The sequence below is a fragment of the Myxocyprinus asiaticus genome, chromosome 22 (genome assembly GCF_019703515.2).
Source record: "Myxocyprinus asiaticus isolate MX2 ecotype Aquarium Trade chromosome 22, UBuf_Myxa_2, whole genome shotgun sequence".
NCBI lineage: Eukaryota > Metazoa > Chordata > Actinopteri > Cypriniformes > Catostomidae > Myxocyprinus > Myxocyprinus asiaticus.
The window spans coordinates 19,566,058-19,581,141 of record NC_059365.1 but is presented as its reverse complement, the minus strand read 5'-3'; the positions used below and the strand labels follow the sequence as shown (position 1 = coordinate 19,581,141).

Here is a 15,084-nt window from a genome sequence, read left to right as displayed (position 1 = left end):
AAAGCTCAGTTGCAAATGGGACTTCCAAATGGACAATAACTCCAAGCATACCTCCAAAGTTGTGGCGAAATGGCTTAAGGACAACAAAGTCAAGGTATTGGAGTGGCCATCACAAAGCCCTGACCTCAGTCCGTTAGAAAATTTGTGGGTGGAACTGAAAAAGCATGTGCGAGCAAAGAGGCCTACACACCTGACTCAGTTACACTAGTTCTGTCTGGAGGAATGGGCCAAAATTCCAGCAACTTATTGTGAGAAGCTTGTGGAAGGCTACCCAAAACATTTGACCCAAGTTAAACAATTTAAAGGCAATGCTACCAAATACTAACAAACTGTATGTAAACACTGAGAATGTGGTGAAAGAAATAAAAGTGTGTGTGTGTGTGTGTGTGTGTGTGTGTGTGTGTGTGTGTTTGTGTGTGTGAAATATGTTAATTTAATCCATTCATTAGAAGTATATGGTATGCACTTTTTTGCTAATTTTCTTCAGAATACCTGGAACGTTTGGAACCACTAACCTATGCCATCACTGAGATCAGTTGAATAGGCTACAGTATATGTGTCAAATTGTGTGGTCAGGTGAAAGTCAAACAATGAGCACAATAATCTGGTTTATCCACCTGCTGATGGGCACAGAAATATGAGACAGATATTAATGTGATGCATATGGATGGCCACAGTGACCACATGGACAGGTTGTTGTTTTTTATTGTGACTGTACATAAGATATATGAAGTTTTGACCCATTTTCAAAATTGATCTCCCACAGTGGAAAATACTAAAGACAAGTGTGTTCACATAGATTCATCAAGCCACAGGTACATACACAGATTGGTTAATACTGTTAATACTGGTGGTATAATACAGGTGGTATTGACATATTATTTCTGTGAGTGACTATAATGACAATAGTTAGAGTTATATGAAAATATGCTATTGTAAGAATTCTAAACTCTAAAGCATTAATTGATATAAACTTATGCATAGAAAAACAGTATACATTTGGAATAGAAAACTATGTTTGGAGAATAATTGCAGTTAAATCAGTTTCAGCTGTGCAGAGGATGATTTAAGGACATTTATTTTATTGTGTTATCATGGATTTATCAGTCCATTTGTACTATCCATAGGTTCCAGCGACATGTTCACACATACCGAATCCTCCCTGATGCAGATGGATTACTGGCTGTGCAGGTGAGGTGACTAAACAATTTGCTGATCACCAAGAACCTTAATGACTATCTCAAGCTTCACATAACAGGAGCACCAACACAAAGATGACAGTTAGATGTCAGTGTCATTTCCATGCCCAGACTTTGTAACAAGCTAAACATAAAAAAATATATCTCACTTCTGTGGTGATGCAGTTACTTGCAAGAAAGAAAGCAAATTGAGTGGTCAAAATGATTCTGTGATAGGTCTTTTCTTATTGTAACAGGCACAGACATACAAGAGTCCAAAATTCGTGAAATAACCAGATGCAGTTTATTGTGCAACCAAAGTAAATAAATTAAAAAAATACAATTTGGTGCATGTGGGACCTTTAGCTATGAAAAAGCCCGCAATACACTGGGAAATATTATTTTGAAATGTCTTTACTCCCAGGTCACACAAATACAGGGGAAAAAATATACACTCTTACAATCATCTACAATGTATTACAATATAAAACTATAAAGTAAACATTGCCATAGGCTGATAAATACTGTATGAGCAGTAATTCACCAACAATAGATCATCATTTGTCAATAGTAATTGTCACGTTGCACAAATTTCACCTCTAAAGGCCGCTATTATACTGTAGAACCAAGGAGTTCTAACTGAAGAACCCTCTAGTGCCAGAAACAGAGGACTAATAATAATAATAAAAACTATCAGCAACTATTGGCATTGTTTTTTTGCAGATAACCAATAGTTCCAAAAACCAACTATTGGCACCGATATATCATTAAAACCAATATATCGGTCGACTTCTACATGTGACTAATTTTTTTGGAGTCACAGGAAAATTATGTGGTAACACTTTACTGTAAGGTTCCATTTGCTAACATTAGTTAACAACATTAGTTAACATGAACTAACAATGAACAATACTTATTAAGCATTTATTAATCTTAGTTGTGTTACTTTCAACATATACTAATACATATTTAAAATCAAAGGTTGTATTAGTTAACATTAGTTAATGCACTATGAACTAACATGAACTAACAATGAACAACTGTATTTTTATTAACTAACATTAACAAAGATTAATAAATGATGTAACAAATATATTGTTAATTGTTTGTTCATGATACCTAATGCATTTACTAATGTTAACAAATGGAAACTTATTGTAAAGTGTTACCAATTATGTCCTGAAATGCTGACAACACTGACTGGCTGATGGCTCCACAAGAACATGCACAGTCCCATGAAAGCCCTCACTAGTGACATTCCTAAGCTGTGACATCCAAGAGATCAGACAGGGAAAAATGTCCATTTCACATGTTTAAGAGCCCATCGGGCACTGGCAATACACCTATTATGACATAATGAAATATATGCAATTTATACTGTATTTTGCTTGCAACATTTTTTTATTTTGTCAGAATACACGAGTAATTTTAAATTGGTGTCTAATGTTTTTTGCAGCATAATGGTGTGGTTATAGCATCTACCAGCTGGGGCAAAAAGGCCATGCTACCAACCAAACCTTGTCTGTAGTCTGTTATTAATTTTCAATTTGACATGTAAATTATCTGACACTCAACTTGTTATTTTCACTTCTTCTTTAAAAAAATTTTTTTTTGTCATTCTATTTACTGTCTTCTACTGTCTAAAACATGGAGCTGCGTGGTTTCAGAATGAACTCAGTGGCACTTGTTGTGAGTGATATGTATCACACAGATTCTTTCTGCACCCATGCTCTTGATCCAGCTGTGGAATGGCTAGAATGGATGCATGTGTTTTTGTTTCAGATTTTCAGAACACGCAGTAGGCTAAATCATTTCTTTTGTAAGCAGCTAATTCTTTCCTGTGCATGGATGATGGGTGTTGGTGTAGAGGGCTGGCCCGTGGGTTCAGACGCGTTCAGTGTGAACGGCCCCTTAGTTTTGCTGTGTTGTGTTGCTCTCTTCCAGAGTGAGTAGATGAGATGCGTTCTCAGCTTCTTGTGTTGAACATTACTGTTAGCGTATTAAATATTCACTTCCTTACGCCCTCTGTGTGTTTCACATGAAAGTACTCTTTCAACATGGGCTTACATTTTTGAAGTCGACTTACATATAAAGTGGACTTAACGTTTGTACCTTATCTAAAACAAAGTACAAATACCATATATATATATATATATATATATATATATATATATATATATATATATATATATATATATATATACATACACACACACACACACACACACACACACAGACACACAGAGTTTCATTTTGAGTTTATTTTGCTTTCTTTTGTAAGACAGAAACATTTTCTAAATAGTCTCCCCCTCCCATTGTCTCATTTCTTTTAATCGCTTTTCAAGAGCAGCTGCACTCTTAGAGGTAAAACATGCTGCTAGCTGAGCATTTTAGGGGAAATAATTCAAAGTAACTTTGCCAAAATGGTTTCATCGACCATGCTTTAAAAATACAAGTTTCTATAAAAAGCCATTCAAAGAGTGGATTGCTTTATTTGTTGTGATGCCTGATGGTTTAAGAAGTGTGTATGTGTGTGTATGTGTCCCCTTGTTTGCACAGTGGGTAGCTTGCTGTAGTGACTGTTGTATGTAGAGTTTGGCAGAAGCTAGAGTGAGGGCTTCATAATGTAATTGTACCTTTGGTCTATAAAGTGGAAAAACTTAAAGGCTTTGGGAGTTACCCTATCTAGACAAATTTCTTGTTGTGGCAAACCAAGCAATTCTGCTTTTTTGCCTTCCTTTTTTAGTTTGCACAGAATATAGAGTCTCAAATTATGTTTTGGTGTTCAAGTTCTGGTTCCTCTCAGAATTCCAATTAGAGTTTTTGTAATTTAATACAGAATTATCCAATATGAATGTCAAATAAGCTTCAGGCATCTGTGTAACCTCACAGCAACAGTTATTTTCAGTGACAGTTGACTCATAGTTGAGTTGTAGGACATACCACACAGCTGGCAGTTAACAGATGTTAGGTGTAATATTTTGCAGAGCTGTTGCTACTAAGAGTTGTCCTTCATTAATCATTAAATACACCAGTTTCCTGTTATTATGATATTCATGCTCTGGTTATCAATGACTGTACTGTAGATGCTCCCTTTCACTCTCCTTTGTTTAGAATGCAACTGCAATTTTTTTTATAAAATATGCTTTTCTGCTGTATTTGATGTCTGTATCTGTTTAGCATTGTGTTTTTGGGCTTGTGTGTGTGTATTTGTTTGTTTGCAGGCCACACAGGGAGTGCAGGTGAACTGTTTCCGTACTCTTGGTGATTTAGTTGCGGGGTATCAGCACCCCCACAAAGGTCTGGTGGCACCTTTGATTTTCCCTGTTGTGCGTGAGACAGAGCCCAATGATGAGAGTTCAGGTAAGACAGAATGATGATTGAAGCCTAGTGGTTAAAGTACAACTTTTAATTTAAATTTATAAAGTAAATTATAATTTTGATGGAGATATGATGTGAATATATCCATACAATGCAAGTCAATTTTATCCTATCCCAGCTTAATATGCAGAAACAACTATAAGTAAGCATTTGGTACTGTAGGTTGGTTGCCCTGAAAAGTGTAAACTCTGTGGCTCTGTGGCGCTATCAAAACATTTGATCATCCCAACCAGCCCGACACAGCAACATTGACTTAACCAATGGCATCAGTTTTGGCTGGGACTATCTGTTTTTTTGACCAATGAAAAGTTTGGCAAACCTGTTTGAAAACAATCATTATTTTTGCAATTCTGTTTGGTGCTGCCAGAGGCACAGAAATTACATACTTTGCCTTTAAGTATCTGGACTTAAGTTGCAGATCATCTGTGCAAAATATTAGTGAGAACAAGTGAACAAGTGAAGAGGCCTCTGCGACACTCTTCTACCCACGGGCTGATGCTTTGTCCATATTAATCTGCATACATTTGAAAACAGCATTTTCGTTTTCAAAATGCTCTCCATCCACACTGCCATTTATAAGCGTTTTCCAAAAGTTGCTCTTACATTCCTTTACTGTGCATGCGAAAAATTGCTGTTCCATGTAAATTCGCAAATACAATTGTCCTTGTGTTCTGTCGCCAGACAGCAATTCCGAGTAAACTTCCCGCCACCTTTGAAGGAATGCAATGTGAAGGTTGTACAAAGTAACATTTATCTTTAACAACGCTATCAAAGCGAATAGCACGCACAACAACATTTCTTCAACAGGGGCCGCCATCTTGAATGTTTAGGGTGAATGTATCACATGACTGCATCACATGACAACAAATACTTCATCGTTTTCTGATATCTCTGTTTTCCCTGTCCACACTAAAATGAGAAGACGGCGTTCAAATGTACCCACTTGGGAGAGTGTTTTCGAAAAGATCAGTTTTTGCTGTCAAAAGCGCCATCTCACTGTGGACAGAAGGCCAAAACATATATAAAAAAGATGCGTTTTTAAACAAAAACGTATTTATGTGGACGTGGCCTGAGACACAACATTCAGGCTTATGTGCAGGTTTTCTTCGTTACAGATGGTGATGATGAGAAGCCAGGTTCAACATTCGCCTCTCCACCACAAGCAATGTCCCGTACAGGCCACCCTCCGCCCTCCAGTTCAGCAGCCTCTCATTTGCTGCTGCAGAGGCTTCAGGACCTCAGCCCAACTAGGTACACTCAGTCACCCATGTCCTATGGATCAAGATCAAACACAATACAAAAGCACTGCATTCCAGCCTACCTGTTTGTTTTAGCTATTCATTTACAGAGATTACAACTAATTTCCAAATACACAAAATGTGTGTGTCCGACTGTGCCTGTATGTGAATATGTGTGAAGACTCTCTCTCCTCAGAGCTCAGTGTACTCATGTTTACTCTACAGTGTAGGCTGTGAGATCATTCCATTACTGAATGAGTATCTGCATGATAATATGTGTATTGACCTGGAGAATGTGAAAAGAGGAGCGTCAGGACTTCAACACTTCCAGTGCATCCTCAGCCGTGCCTGCGACAGTCTCCACAGGTGCCATTTTTGAAGCATTACACATCATTTCACACTCTGCTGATATTCTATGAATGAAGAAAAATGTCTGGAAGAAGTGTTCTTTGATTTGTTTACCACAGTGAGATTGATCAGACACTGTCCAGTTTGGAGACTTTAGCAAAAGTTTTTGATTATCCTAGTGGGCACCTCACCTTCTCCACAATGCAGGTACAACCTTTTAATGTGCTCTTTTTACACAAACATGTGTTTAATACAGTACTACTACTTTAGTTTAATTAATACAATGTTTTTTTTTTGGTTTTTTTAATTAATTCAATGTTTTTCTCCCAATTTGGAATGCCTAATTCCCAATGTGCTTTTAAGTCCTCGTGGTCACGTAGTGATTAGCCTCAGTCCGGGTGACGAATCCCACCCCAACGTGGCTTGTTGAGCGTGTTGCCACGGAGACATAGCGCGTGTGGAGGCTTCACGCCATCCACTTCACACCATCAACTCACCATGCGCCCCACCGAGAACGAACTACATTGTAGCAATCACGAGGAGGTTACCCCATGTGTCTCTACCCTCCCTAGCAACCGGGCCAATTTGGTTGCTTACGAGACCTGGCTGGAGTCACTCAGCATGCCCTGGGATTTGAACTAGCGAACTCCAGGGGTGGTAGCCAGCGTCTTTACCACTGAGCTACCCAGGCCCCCTATGCAATGTTTTCTTGAACGATAAATAATAGACCATACAGTAGGTAGTACCCAGTGGCCAATATAGGGAACAAAGGATTCAGGATTTAAAAAAATATTCAAACAGGACTGGGATTGTTAGTGGTGCTTGGTAAAGCAAGCATTACTTTTATTTTTGCTCATACGATTTACATCTGTAAGGTGAAAAAAAAATGTGATGTTCATTGAAGGAGGGACCTGAGCCATATCTAAAGATCAGTGTATCATAGAGACTTGGAAATGGCCTCTTTTGACTCGGGCCAGTGAACAACCAACTAGCAATGCCTTAGCAACTGCAAAAAACTCCCTAGCAACTGCATAACAATGTGCTAAAACCTCTCAGAACTCCTTAGCAACCTCTTAGCAACACCCTGATAACCACCCACAACACTTTTGCATGTAAGCAGCCTTAGTTTCAATGCTTTCCATAAAGCAGTTTTTGGGGCTCTACATCTTTCCCTTTACTTCATATAGCCTTTTGTTCTCGTTATCTCTTGTCTGTTAGAATACAGGGAAGAGCCCTGAAGAAAACATGGACAATCTACTTCACAAGCTCACTACCCTCTATAACCTGTTGTCTTCCCTGGAGAAGAGGGTAGAGACACACGTTACATATGCAAACAACATATGCACACACATAAAAATTAATGTATACAAATGCAGATGCACGGTACACTGTATTGTCATCCTTCTGCATTCCATTAAAGATTAATATGTTAGCGGTAATGTGAACAATAGCATGTTTTTCACAGGTTCTCAAAGCTTTGCAAGAGGCTGTAACCAGTCAAAACTTATCTTTGCGACCAGTCACTCCTCCTGAGGCCGTCACAGCTACAAAAAAACAGGCCAGACCCAATCCTGTGCACAGCTTTCAGGTAGCACAGTAGTGTCTTGCTCAGATTGAAAATATTTTTCTATGACAGTGTTTGCATTTATTTGTGTGCATGTTTTTGTGTGTCAAGGTTAAGGTGGTCAGGTATGGCAGGCAAATAGTGTCGGTAGACATAGACGCAGGAGTACTGCTATTTGACAAGAAGGCTGGCTCATTTGGCATGGAGACTGTCACACATGACAGGGGTGAGTTTACCTTGTGAAAACGCAATGACTTATTTAACTCTCCATTGCTATCATACAAGGATAGTACATGCTTTTATGTAATGTTTTTATGTTGCAGTTGTGCAGTTGGTGAAGTTTCAGAGAGGACCTGCCAAGCTGAAGATAGTCGTAGACAGTCATCACAACCCTGCGAGAGAACTGGTCTTTGAGAGCATAAAGGTGAGGAGAACAATTTAAATTGGCTTGCCTAAGAAAATACATCTAAATTTAACTATGTACTAATGTGTCCCCTACAGAAACGAGAAGCCTTCTGTCGTCTGCTGCAGCTTATGAAAGCTGCACACTCCCAGCAGTCTGAGCTTGACATCATCTCTGTGTTTGTGGGCACCTGGAACATGGGTATCAATACACATTGTATCATTATGCTGTAACGTAAAGAAAGATATTGTTGTGGGATGAATTTTTATCAGTTGCAGCAAAACATTTCACTGCTGTATTTGCTTTTTGCCTGCAGGGGGAACCCCTCCACCCAGTTCACTGCAGTCCTGGGTTACTTGCTGTGGTCTGGGTCTCACCCCAGATGAGTCCATTTGCTCAGTGCCTCATGATATCTATGCAGTGGGTACTCAGGACAACCCGCAGGGCGAGAGAGAGTGGGCTGAACACATCAAAGCCACACTCCGGAATGCAACCAATATTGACTTCAAACAGGTTGGACATTTTTAAAATCCGAAACTCTTATAGTGATCACAAATCTTTCTTAAGAGAGTAAAGCTAAAAATGAAAATTCTATCATGTCATTCCAAACCTGTATGCCTTTCTTCCATAGAACAGAAGGGGAATTTTTACGGAATGTTCTGGTTACTTTATTCCATATAATGAAAGTGAATGAAGACTGGGGCTGTCAAGCTCTAAAAAAGACACAAAAAAGCACATTAAAAGTATTATAAAAGCAGTCTAAAGCATCTTTGGTTGAACAAATCTTGAGATGGAAAACTCCATGTCGTTAGATTGCATTTTCGAGTGTGTCAGAATTGTAAGAGGTAGAGTGTGTTGTTTGTGTTTGTCCTGTAGGTGGCAGTGCAGTCCCTTTGGAATATCAGACTTGCAGTGTTTGTGAAACCAGAGCACGAAGGACGCATCACTCAAGTAAACACAGCTAGTGTAAAAACTGGCTTGGGAAACACACTTGGTACTTGGTCATTCTTTCATTTATTCCTCTTAGTTCTCCATCTTCCCTTCTTTTTTATCTGGCAGCAAAGCAAACCCTAAATGATAAATGATCATGTCAAGATTAATTTGTTTGTCTTGGTGCTGACAGGGAATAAGGGTGCAGTAGGGGTTTCTCTCCTCTTTAATGGTACCTCAATGGGCTTTGTGAACTGCCATCTGACTTCTGGTAGTGATAAAGCACTCAGGTATTCACACACATATAAGACAGCTCTCTTACATTACTTACCCAGCTTAAGAGTGAATCATCCACAGGAAAAGTCACAAATGATATCTCTTTACTGTCTCAATTAATATTAAATGAAGATTACACCGATATCAAGCACAGAAAGCACAGAACTGGTAATCAGAAGGTTGCCGGTTCGATCCCCACAGCCACGACCATTGTGTCATTGAGCAAGGCACTTAACTCCAGATTGCTCCGGGGGGATTGTCCCTGTAATAAGTGCACTGTAAGTCGCTTTGGATAAAAGCGTCTGCAAAATGCATAAATGTAAAAATGTAAATATCAAACAGAGACTTTTGATTGTCTCCTGCTTTCCAGAAAAAAAGACCCAAGTAATCTAACATGTGTCTCTTCTATGGTTTCAGAAGAGATCTCACAAATATTGCTCAGATTTGTCAATATACCAACATTTACAAAAAGTCAGAGATTTCAATATGAAGTCAAAACATTTAGCTTCAAAATTTTCTAAATAATTGCCATTAATTTTATAGCTCCATACTCTTGCTGATGTAAACAGTTGTCTCTATTATTAATTACCCCAAAGGAATTTTAGAAGAAACATCTGAGACAAAGTTGATACATAACTAAGATCTCCATTAGAGGAATATTCCGGGTTCAATACAAGTCGAGCTCAATCGACAGCATTCGTGGCATAATGTTGATTACCACAAAAATTTACTTCGACTCAACCCTCCTTTTCTTTTAAAAAAAAGCAAAAATCAAGGTTACAGTGAAGCATTTACAATGGAAGTGAATACAATTTTTGAAGGTTTAAAGGCAGAAATGTGAAGCTTATAATTTTATGAAAATACTTACAATAATTATTTTGTTAAAACTCATGTATTATTTGAACTGTGAAGTTGTTTAAAGTATTTTTACAGTCATTTTAGTTTTTTTTGTAATTAACATTTTTTATTCAATCTTACAATAAAAAAGAAAAGCAAACACACACACACACACACACACACACACACACACATATATATATATATATACAAACAACAACGGTTACCTCGTCTTCCCAATGACACCCATTCAAAAGCCGCCACCCTCCCCATCTCCGTGCACCACTCCCAAAATTGGGGTGCACCAGCTGACCTCCAACCACTCAAAATAATCTGCCACATCGATGACCGCCCCATCGCCCAAAACATAGAGTCTGGGGCAAAACGAAACCCGAGTGCCCACCACATCACACACAAAATTCTGAACCTTCAACCAGAATTTCTGGATCTCATTACACCACCAAAAAACATGGGCCGTGTCTCCATTCTCCGATTGGCATCGCCAGCAGGTGGGTGTGTCTTTAAGACCAAGCCTATACAATCTAGAGGGGGTCCAATAAAATCTATGTAAAATCTTGAATTGCATAAGACGCACCCTTGCATCACTAGATGCAGACATGATGTTTTTTAAAATCCTAGCCCACATTCCCACCTCCAATACCAAGTTGAAATCTTTCTCCCATAATCTCTTGATAGATGTTAAAGCTCCATCCCCCAGACTCTGAGTTAGCAGGGAGTAATACACTGATGCCTCATAACCTTTTCCAAAAGCAGTAATCACTGCTCCCAGAGTATTTGGGAGTATGCTGCTCCCAAAAATAGTACAGAGCAGGTGGTGCAGTTGTAAATACCTATAAAACTGAGATCTGGGGATCCCAAAATGTTGAACCAAATTTTCTAAAGATATCAACACTCCACTCTCATATAGGTCACCGACTGTATTAACCTCCTTCACAATCCACTCTGACCAGCAGAAAGGGGACTTATTAATACATAATTTTGGGTTCTGCCATATGCTTGAGGCAACATTTAAATAAATGTCAGAGTTAAACACTCTGGACACTCTTGTCCATACCGAGTGTAAATGCGAGATAACGGGGTGTAACTTAACTTCTCAGATTAGATTGATAGAAAGGATTTGCAATGGCAAAATACTGGCAAGAACTTCCTGTTCAATACCAAACCAGGGAGGGGCTCTCTCGGGTGGAAATTCCCAATAAGCCAAATGTCTGAGACCGAATGTACAGTAATAAAACAAAATCTTGGGTAGGCCTAGCCCACCTTTGTCAATCGGCCTATGTTATTTATTGAAATGTAATCTGGGACGCTTACCATTCCAAATGAAGGACTTTGCTATGTTATCAAATTGCTTGAAATAAGAGAGGGGGACATCTACCAGGAGAGATTGTAGCAGGTAGTTAAATTTTGGAATACAATTCATTTTAATAACATTAACCTTCCCAATCATAGATAAATGTAATGAAACCCACCTGCCCTCATCACTCGAAAAACTTTTTAATAAGGGATCAAAATTAACTAAATCAGAGAAATTTGCTGGGAATAAAATGCCCAAATACTTAATACCTTGTTTGGGCCACTGGAAGGTGCCCGGCTGGAAAGCCGTTAGTAAGCAGTATGCTGTCAGAGTCAAAACTTCGGATTTAGATCAATTAACTCTGTATCCTGAGAACTTAGAAAAGGAATTAATAATTATGTGGAGGCAAGGCATAGATCTAGTGGGGTCGGAGACGAATAATAAAATATAATCTGCATAAAGTAAAAGCTTATGCGCCACACCTCCCACCACCCACCCATGGAAAATCATCTTCCCTTCTTATCGTAGCTGCTAATGGTTCCAGGGCAAGACAGAACAATAACGGGGAAAGAGGGCAACCCTGCCAGGTGCCCCTATCCAGAGTAAAATAATCTGAAATTAATCCATTTGTTTGTACCGCCGCTACCGGGTGTCTATAAAGAAACATAATCCATCCAATAAAAGTATTCCCGAACCGTATATTTCCAAAATCTTAAAAAGATAATCCCATTCTACCATATCAAATGCCTTTTCAGCGTCAAGTGAGATGGCAGCGACCGGAGTCTGCTCATTCGCCACTGAGCATATAATATTGATGAGATGCCTAATGTTGTCAGAAGAGCTGCGGCCCAGAATAAACCCCACCTGATCTATATGTATAAGAGATGTCATAAATTAATCGGTTAGCCAAAATTTTGGACAATATTTTAATGTCTAGCAGGATCAGGGAAATTGGACGGTAACTTTTACACTCACTTGGATCTTTGTCTTTTTTAAGAATCAGACTGATCCGGGCTTGTGTCATGGTTGGCGGAAGCTTTCCATTCTTTAATGATTCTGTATAAACTTCTAACAAAAGTGGAACCAGTTCTGTAGCATAAGATCTAAAAAACTCAGCGGCAAAACCATCTGGCCCCAGAGCCTTGCCTGTAGGAGAGTCCGTGCCTGTAGGTTATCTCAGAATCAAGATAATTGTTTTGCTCAGTCGTCAGTTTAGGGAGTTCTAATGGTTCCACAAAATTTCTAATATCCTCATAAGTAGACAAAGACGTGGAACTATAGAGATCAAGATAGAATTCTTTAAAAGCATTATTAATATCAATGGCCAAGGTAAATATTTCACCACCAGCAGATTTCACTGAGGGAATGGTAGAAAAAGACTCTCTCTGTTTTATGAATCTAGCTAAAAGCTTCCCTTTTTTGTCCCCCGACTCAAAGTATGACTGTCTTGCCCTGAATAGCCAAAATTCCACCTTCTGTGATAACTGCACTTTTAATATTCCCTTCCAACTCCACGAGTTCTCGTGCTTTGGATTTTTTGATGAATGAGGCATACTGTATGATCTGACCCCTAAGAACCACCTTAAGTGCCTCCCAAGCCACGCCCACAGAGGATACTGAGGACCAGTTGGTCTCCATATAAACACTGATTTCAGCCTTTATCATTTGCTGAAAATCAGGATTTTGCAAAAGGGACACATTAAAGCGCCAGCTATATGATTTCTTTTTCTCAATGTGTGGCAACACCTCTAAACTCACCAGGGCATGATCTGAGACTAAGATGTTTCCAATTGAGCAATCAACAACAGATGAAATGGGGGACTTAGATATAAAAAATATATATTCTAGAGTAAATCTTATGGACTGATGAAAAAAATTTATAGTCCCTCCCAGATGGGTTTAAAAGTCTCCAAATATCTGTAGGACCAAAATTTTTACATATCCTGTGAAGCGTCAATGATGCTGTAGGGGCTTGCACAATTTTGCTTCACTATGATCAAGGACTGAATCCATCAATAGATTAAATTCTCCTCCCAATATTACATGAGGGGTGCCAGCAGTTTGCAACATCTCTTCAAGATCTATAAAAAGCCCTGATCATCAGCGTTAGGTACGTAAATATTAGCCAAAATCAACCTTTGCCCCTGAATTTCTGCCAAAACAATAATGACTCTCCCTAATTTATCTTTAATCTGTTTGAGACATTTCAATTGTAGATTTTTACTTATCAATGTATTGACTCCCCTGCTCCCCTGCTCTTCCCAAATTTTTCAGCTTCCTGCATGGAAAGATGCGTTTCTTGAAGAAACACAATATCATATTTCTTACGTTTAAGAAAAGAAATAACCTTCCTTCTTTTTATGGGGTTCCCCAACCCATTCACATTCGACGTGGAGAGAGACAATCCACTCGCATTTTGATATATTACAAAAAATAGACTGAGTGTCAAAAATAAGATTATAAAGACCACATTCAACATTAGTTCAACAATCAAACCCCGAACTTCCCCCCTGAACCAAACAAACAGAAAAAAGAAAAATGTGTGCATTAACCCTGCGCATGACAGTGCCAATTGGCGTCCATCCCTCTAAACTCAAACAATCCATGTACACCTACGAGAGTCCCCCGTGACAAATTTGCAGTCGGATTGCTCAAGTCTGGTGCTTCTATAAAAATTTTGTGAAACAGAATTACATAACATTTGCTCTATTTTCAGCTTATGGCCTGTTATGTCGAGCAGACTCGGGAAGAGCTCGCCTAGGAATTTCACCATATCTCGACCTTCTTCATGCTCAGGAATTCCAACAATTCGGACGTTGTTTCACCGATTACGATTCTCAAGGTCTTCCAACTTTTCCCAAATGCGTTCCAAGTCTGTCTTGGTTGCTAGCAGATTAGCAGCTAATTCCCTCTCCGATGACTCCAGATAATCGATCCATTTCTCGGTGTCCGACAATCTTGTAACCAGCTTAGAGAATTTCACCTCCATCGCCGTAATCGATCTACATATTACAGCAAGATCTTGCAGGTCAGCAACAACCTTCGTCAGCATCACAGACATGCTTGCCAGTTGGCGTTGTATTTCTCCCACCGCACCATCCAAACCGAGTCCCTAGTCTGTGGCCCTGTCAGAGGTATCAGCTTGAGCATGTCTTTTAATATCTCCAGAGCCTGAGGATTTTGAATTCTTTGCCATGTTGACTTCATAGAACAGTTATGTAGCAGGGTGTATCGAATCTCACTGGTTTATGACAAAAATAATTAAAAACTAGCAAAGTGCGCAGAGCTCGCCGTTTACATGTCCGACCCCCACATGGTGCCACGCGACTCCCCATTTTAGTTTTTATTTACATTACATCACATGGAAATGAAATTGTAAAATTGGCTACAACTTTGCACAGAAAAGGTTATTAAGTGATTTTATCACACTAAAATCCTGTTAACACACATATTGTTTATGTATTGTGACTATACTTTTGAAATAGTATTTTAACATTTACGGATTGGCCACTTCACTTCCATTGTGAGTGCCTCAATGTGACCCAGATTTTTGCTTTTGTATAAATGCTGTCGAATAAGCTTAACTTGTACTGAACCCGAAATAATTATCTTTT

General features: G+C 39.0%; 1 protein-coding gene across 6 annotated transcripts in view; it reads left to right on the top strand.

Annotated features, from left to right (window-relative positions):
- LOC127412866 (phosphatidylinositol 3,4,5-trisphosphate 5-phosphatase 2B-like) overlaps positions 1–15,084 on the top strand; it is a 36,793-nt gene that overhangs the window by 6,461 nt on the left and 15,248 nt on the right. For all 6 annotated transcript variants that reach the window (XM_051649546.1, XM_051649548.1, XM_051649549.1 and 3 more), the window contains 13 exons: positions 1,128–1,191; positions 4,403–4,541; positions 5,675–5,810; positions 6,023–6,163; positions 6,265–6,352; positions 7,364–7,453; positions 7,611–7,733; positions 7,821–7,935; positions 8,033–8,133; positions 8,211–8,313; positions 8,429–8,625; positions 8,989–9,106; positions 9,236–9,332. In XM_051649546.1, the coding sequence (XP_051505506.1) occupies positions 1,128–1,191; positions 4,403–4,541; positions 5,675–5,810; positions 6,023–6,163; positions 6,265–6,352; positions 7,364–7,453; positions 7,611–7,733; positions 7,821–7,935; positions 8,033–8,133; positions 8,211–8,313; positions 8,429–8,625; positions 8,989–9,106; positions 9,236–9,332 (1,512 nt within the window). The remainder of the gene's footprint in view (positions 1–1,127; positions 1,192–4,402; positions 4,542–5,674; positions 5,811–6,022; positions 6,164–6,264; positions 6,353–7,363; positions 7,454–7,610; positions 7,734–7,820; positions 7,936–8,032; positions 8,134–8,210; positions 8,314–8,428; positions 8,626–8,988; positions 9,107–9,235; positions 9,333–15,084) is intronic.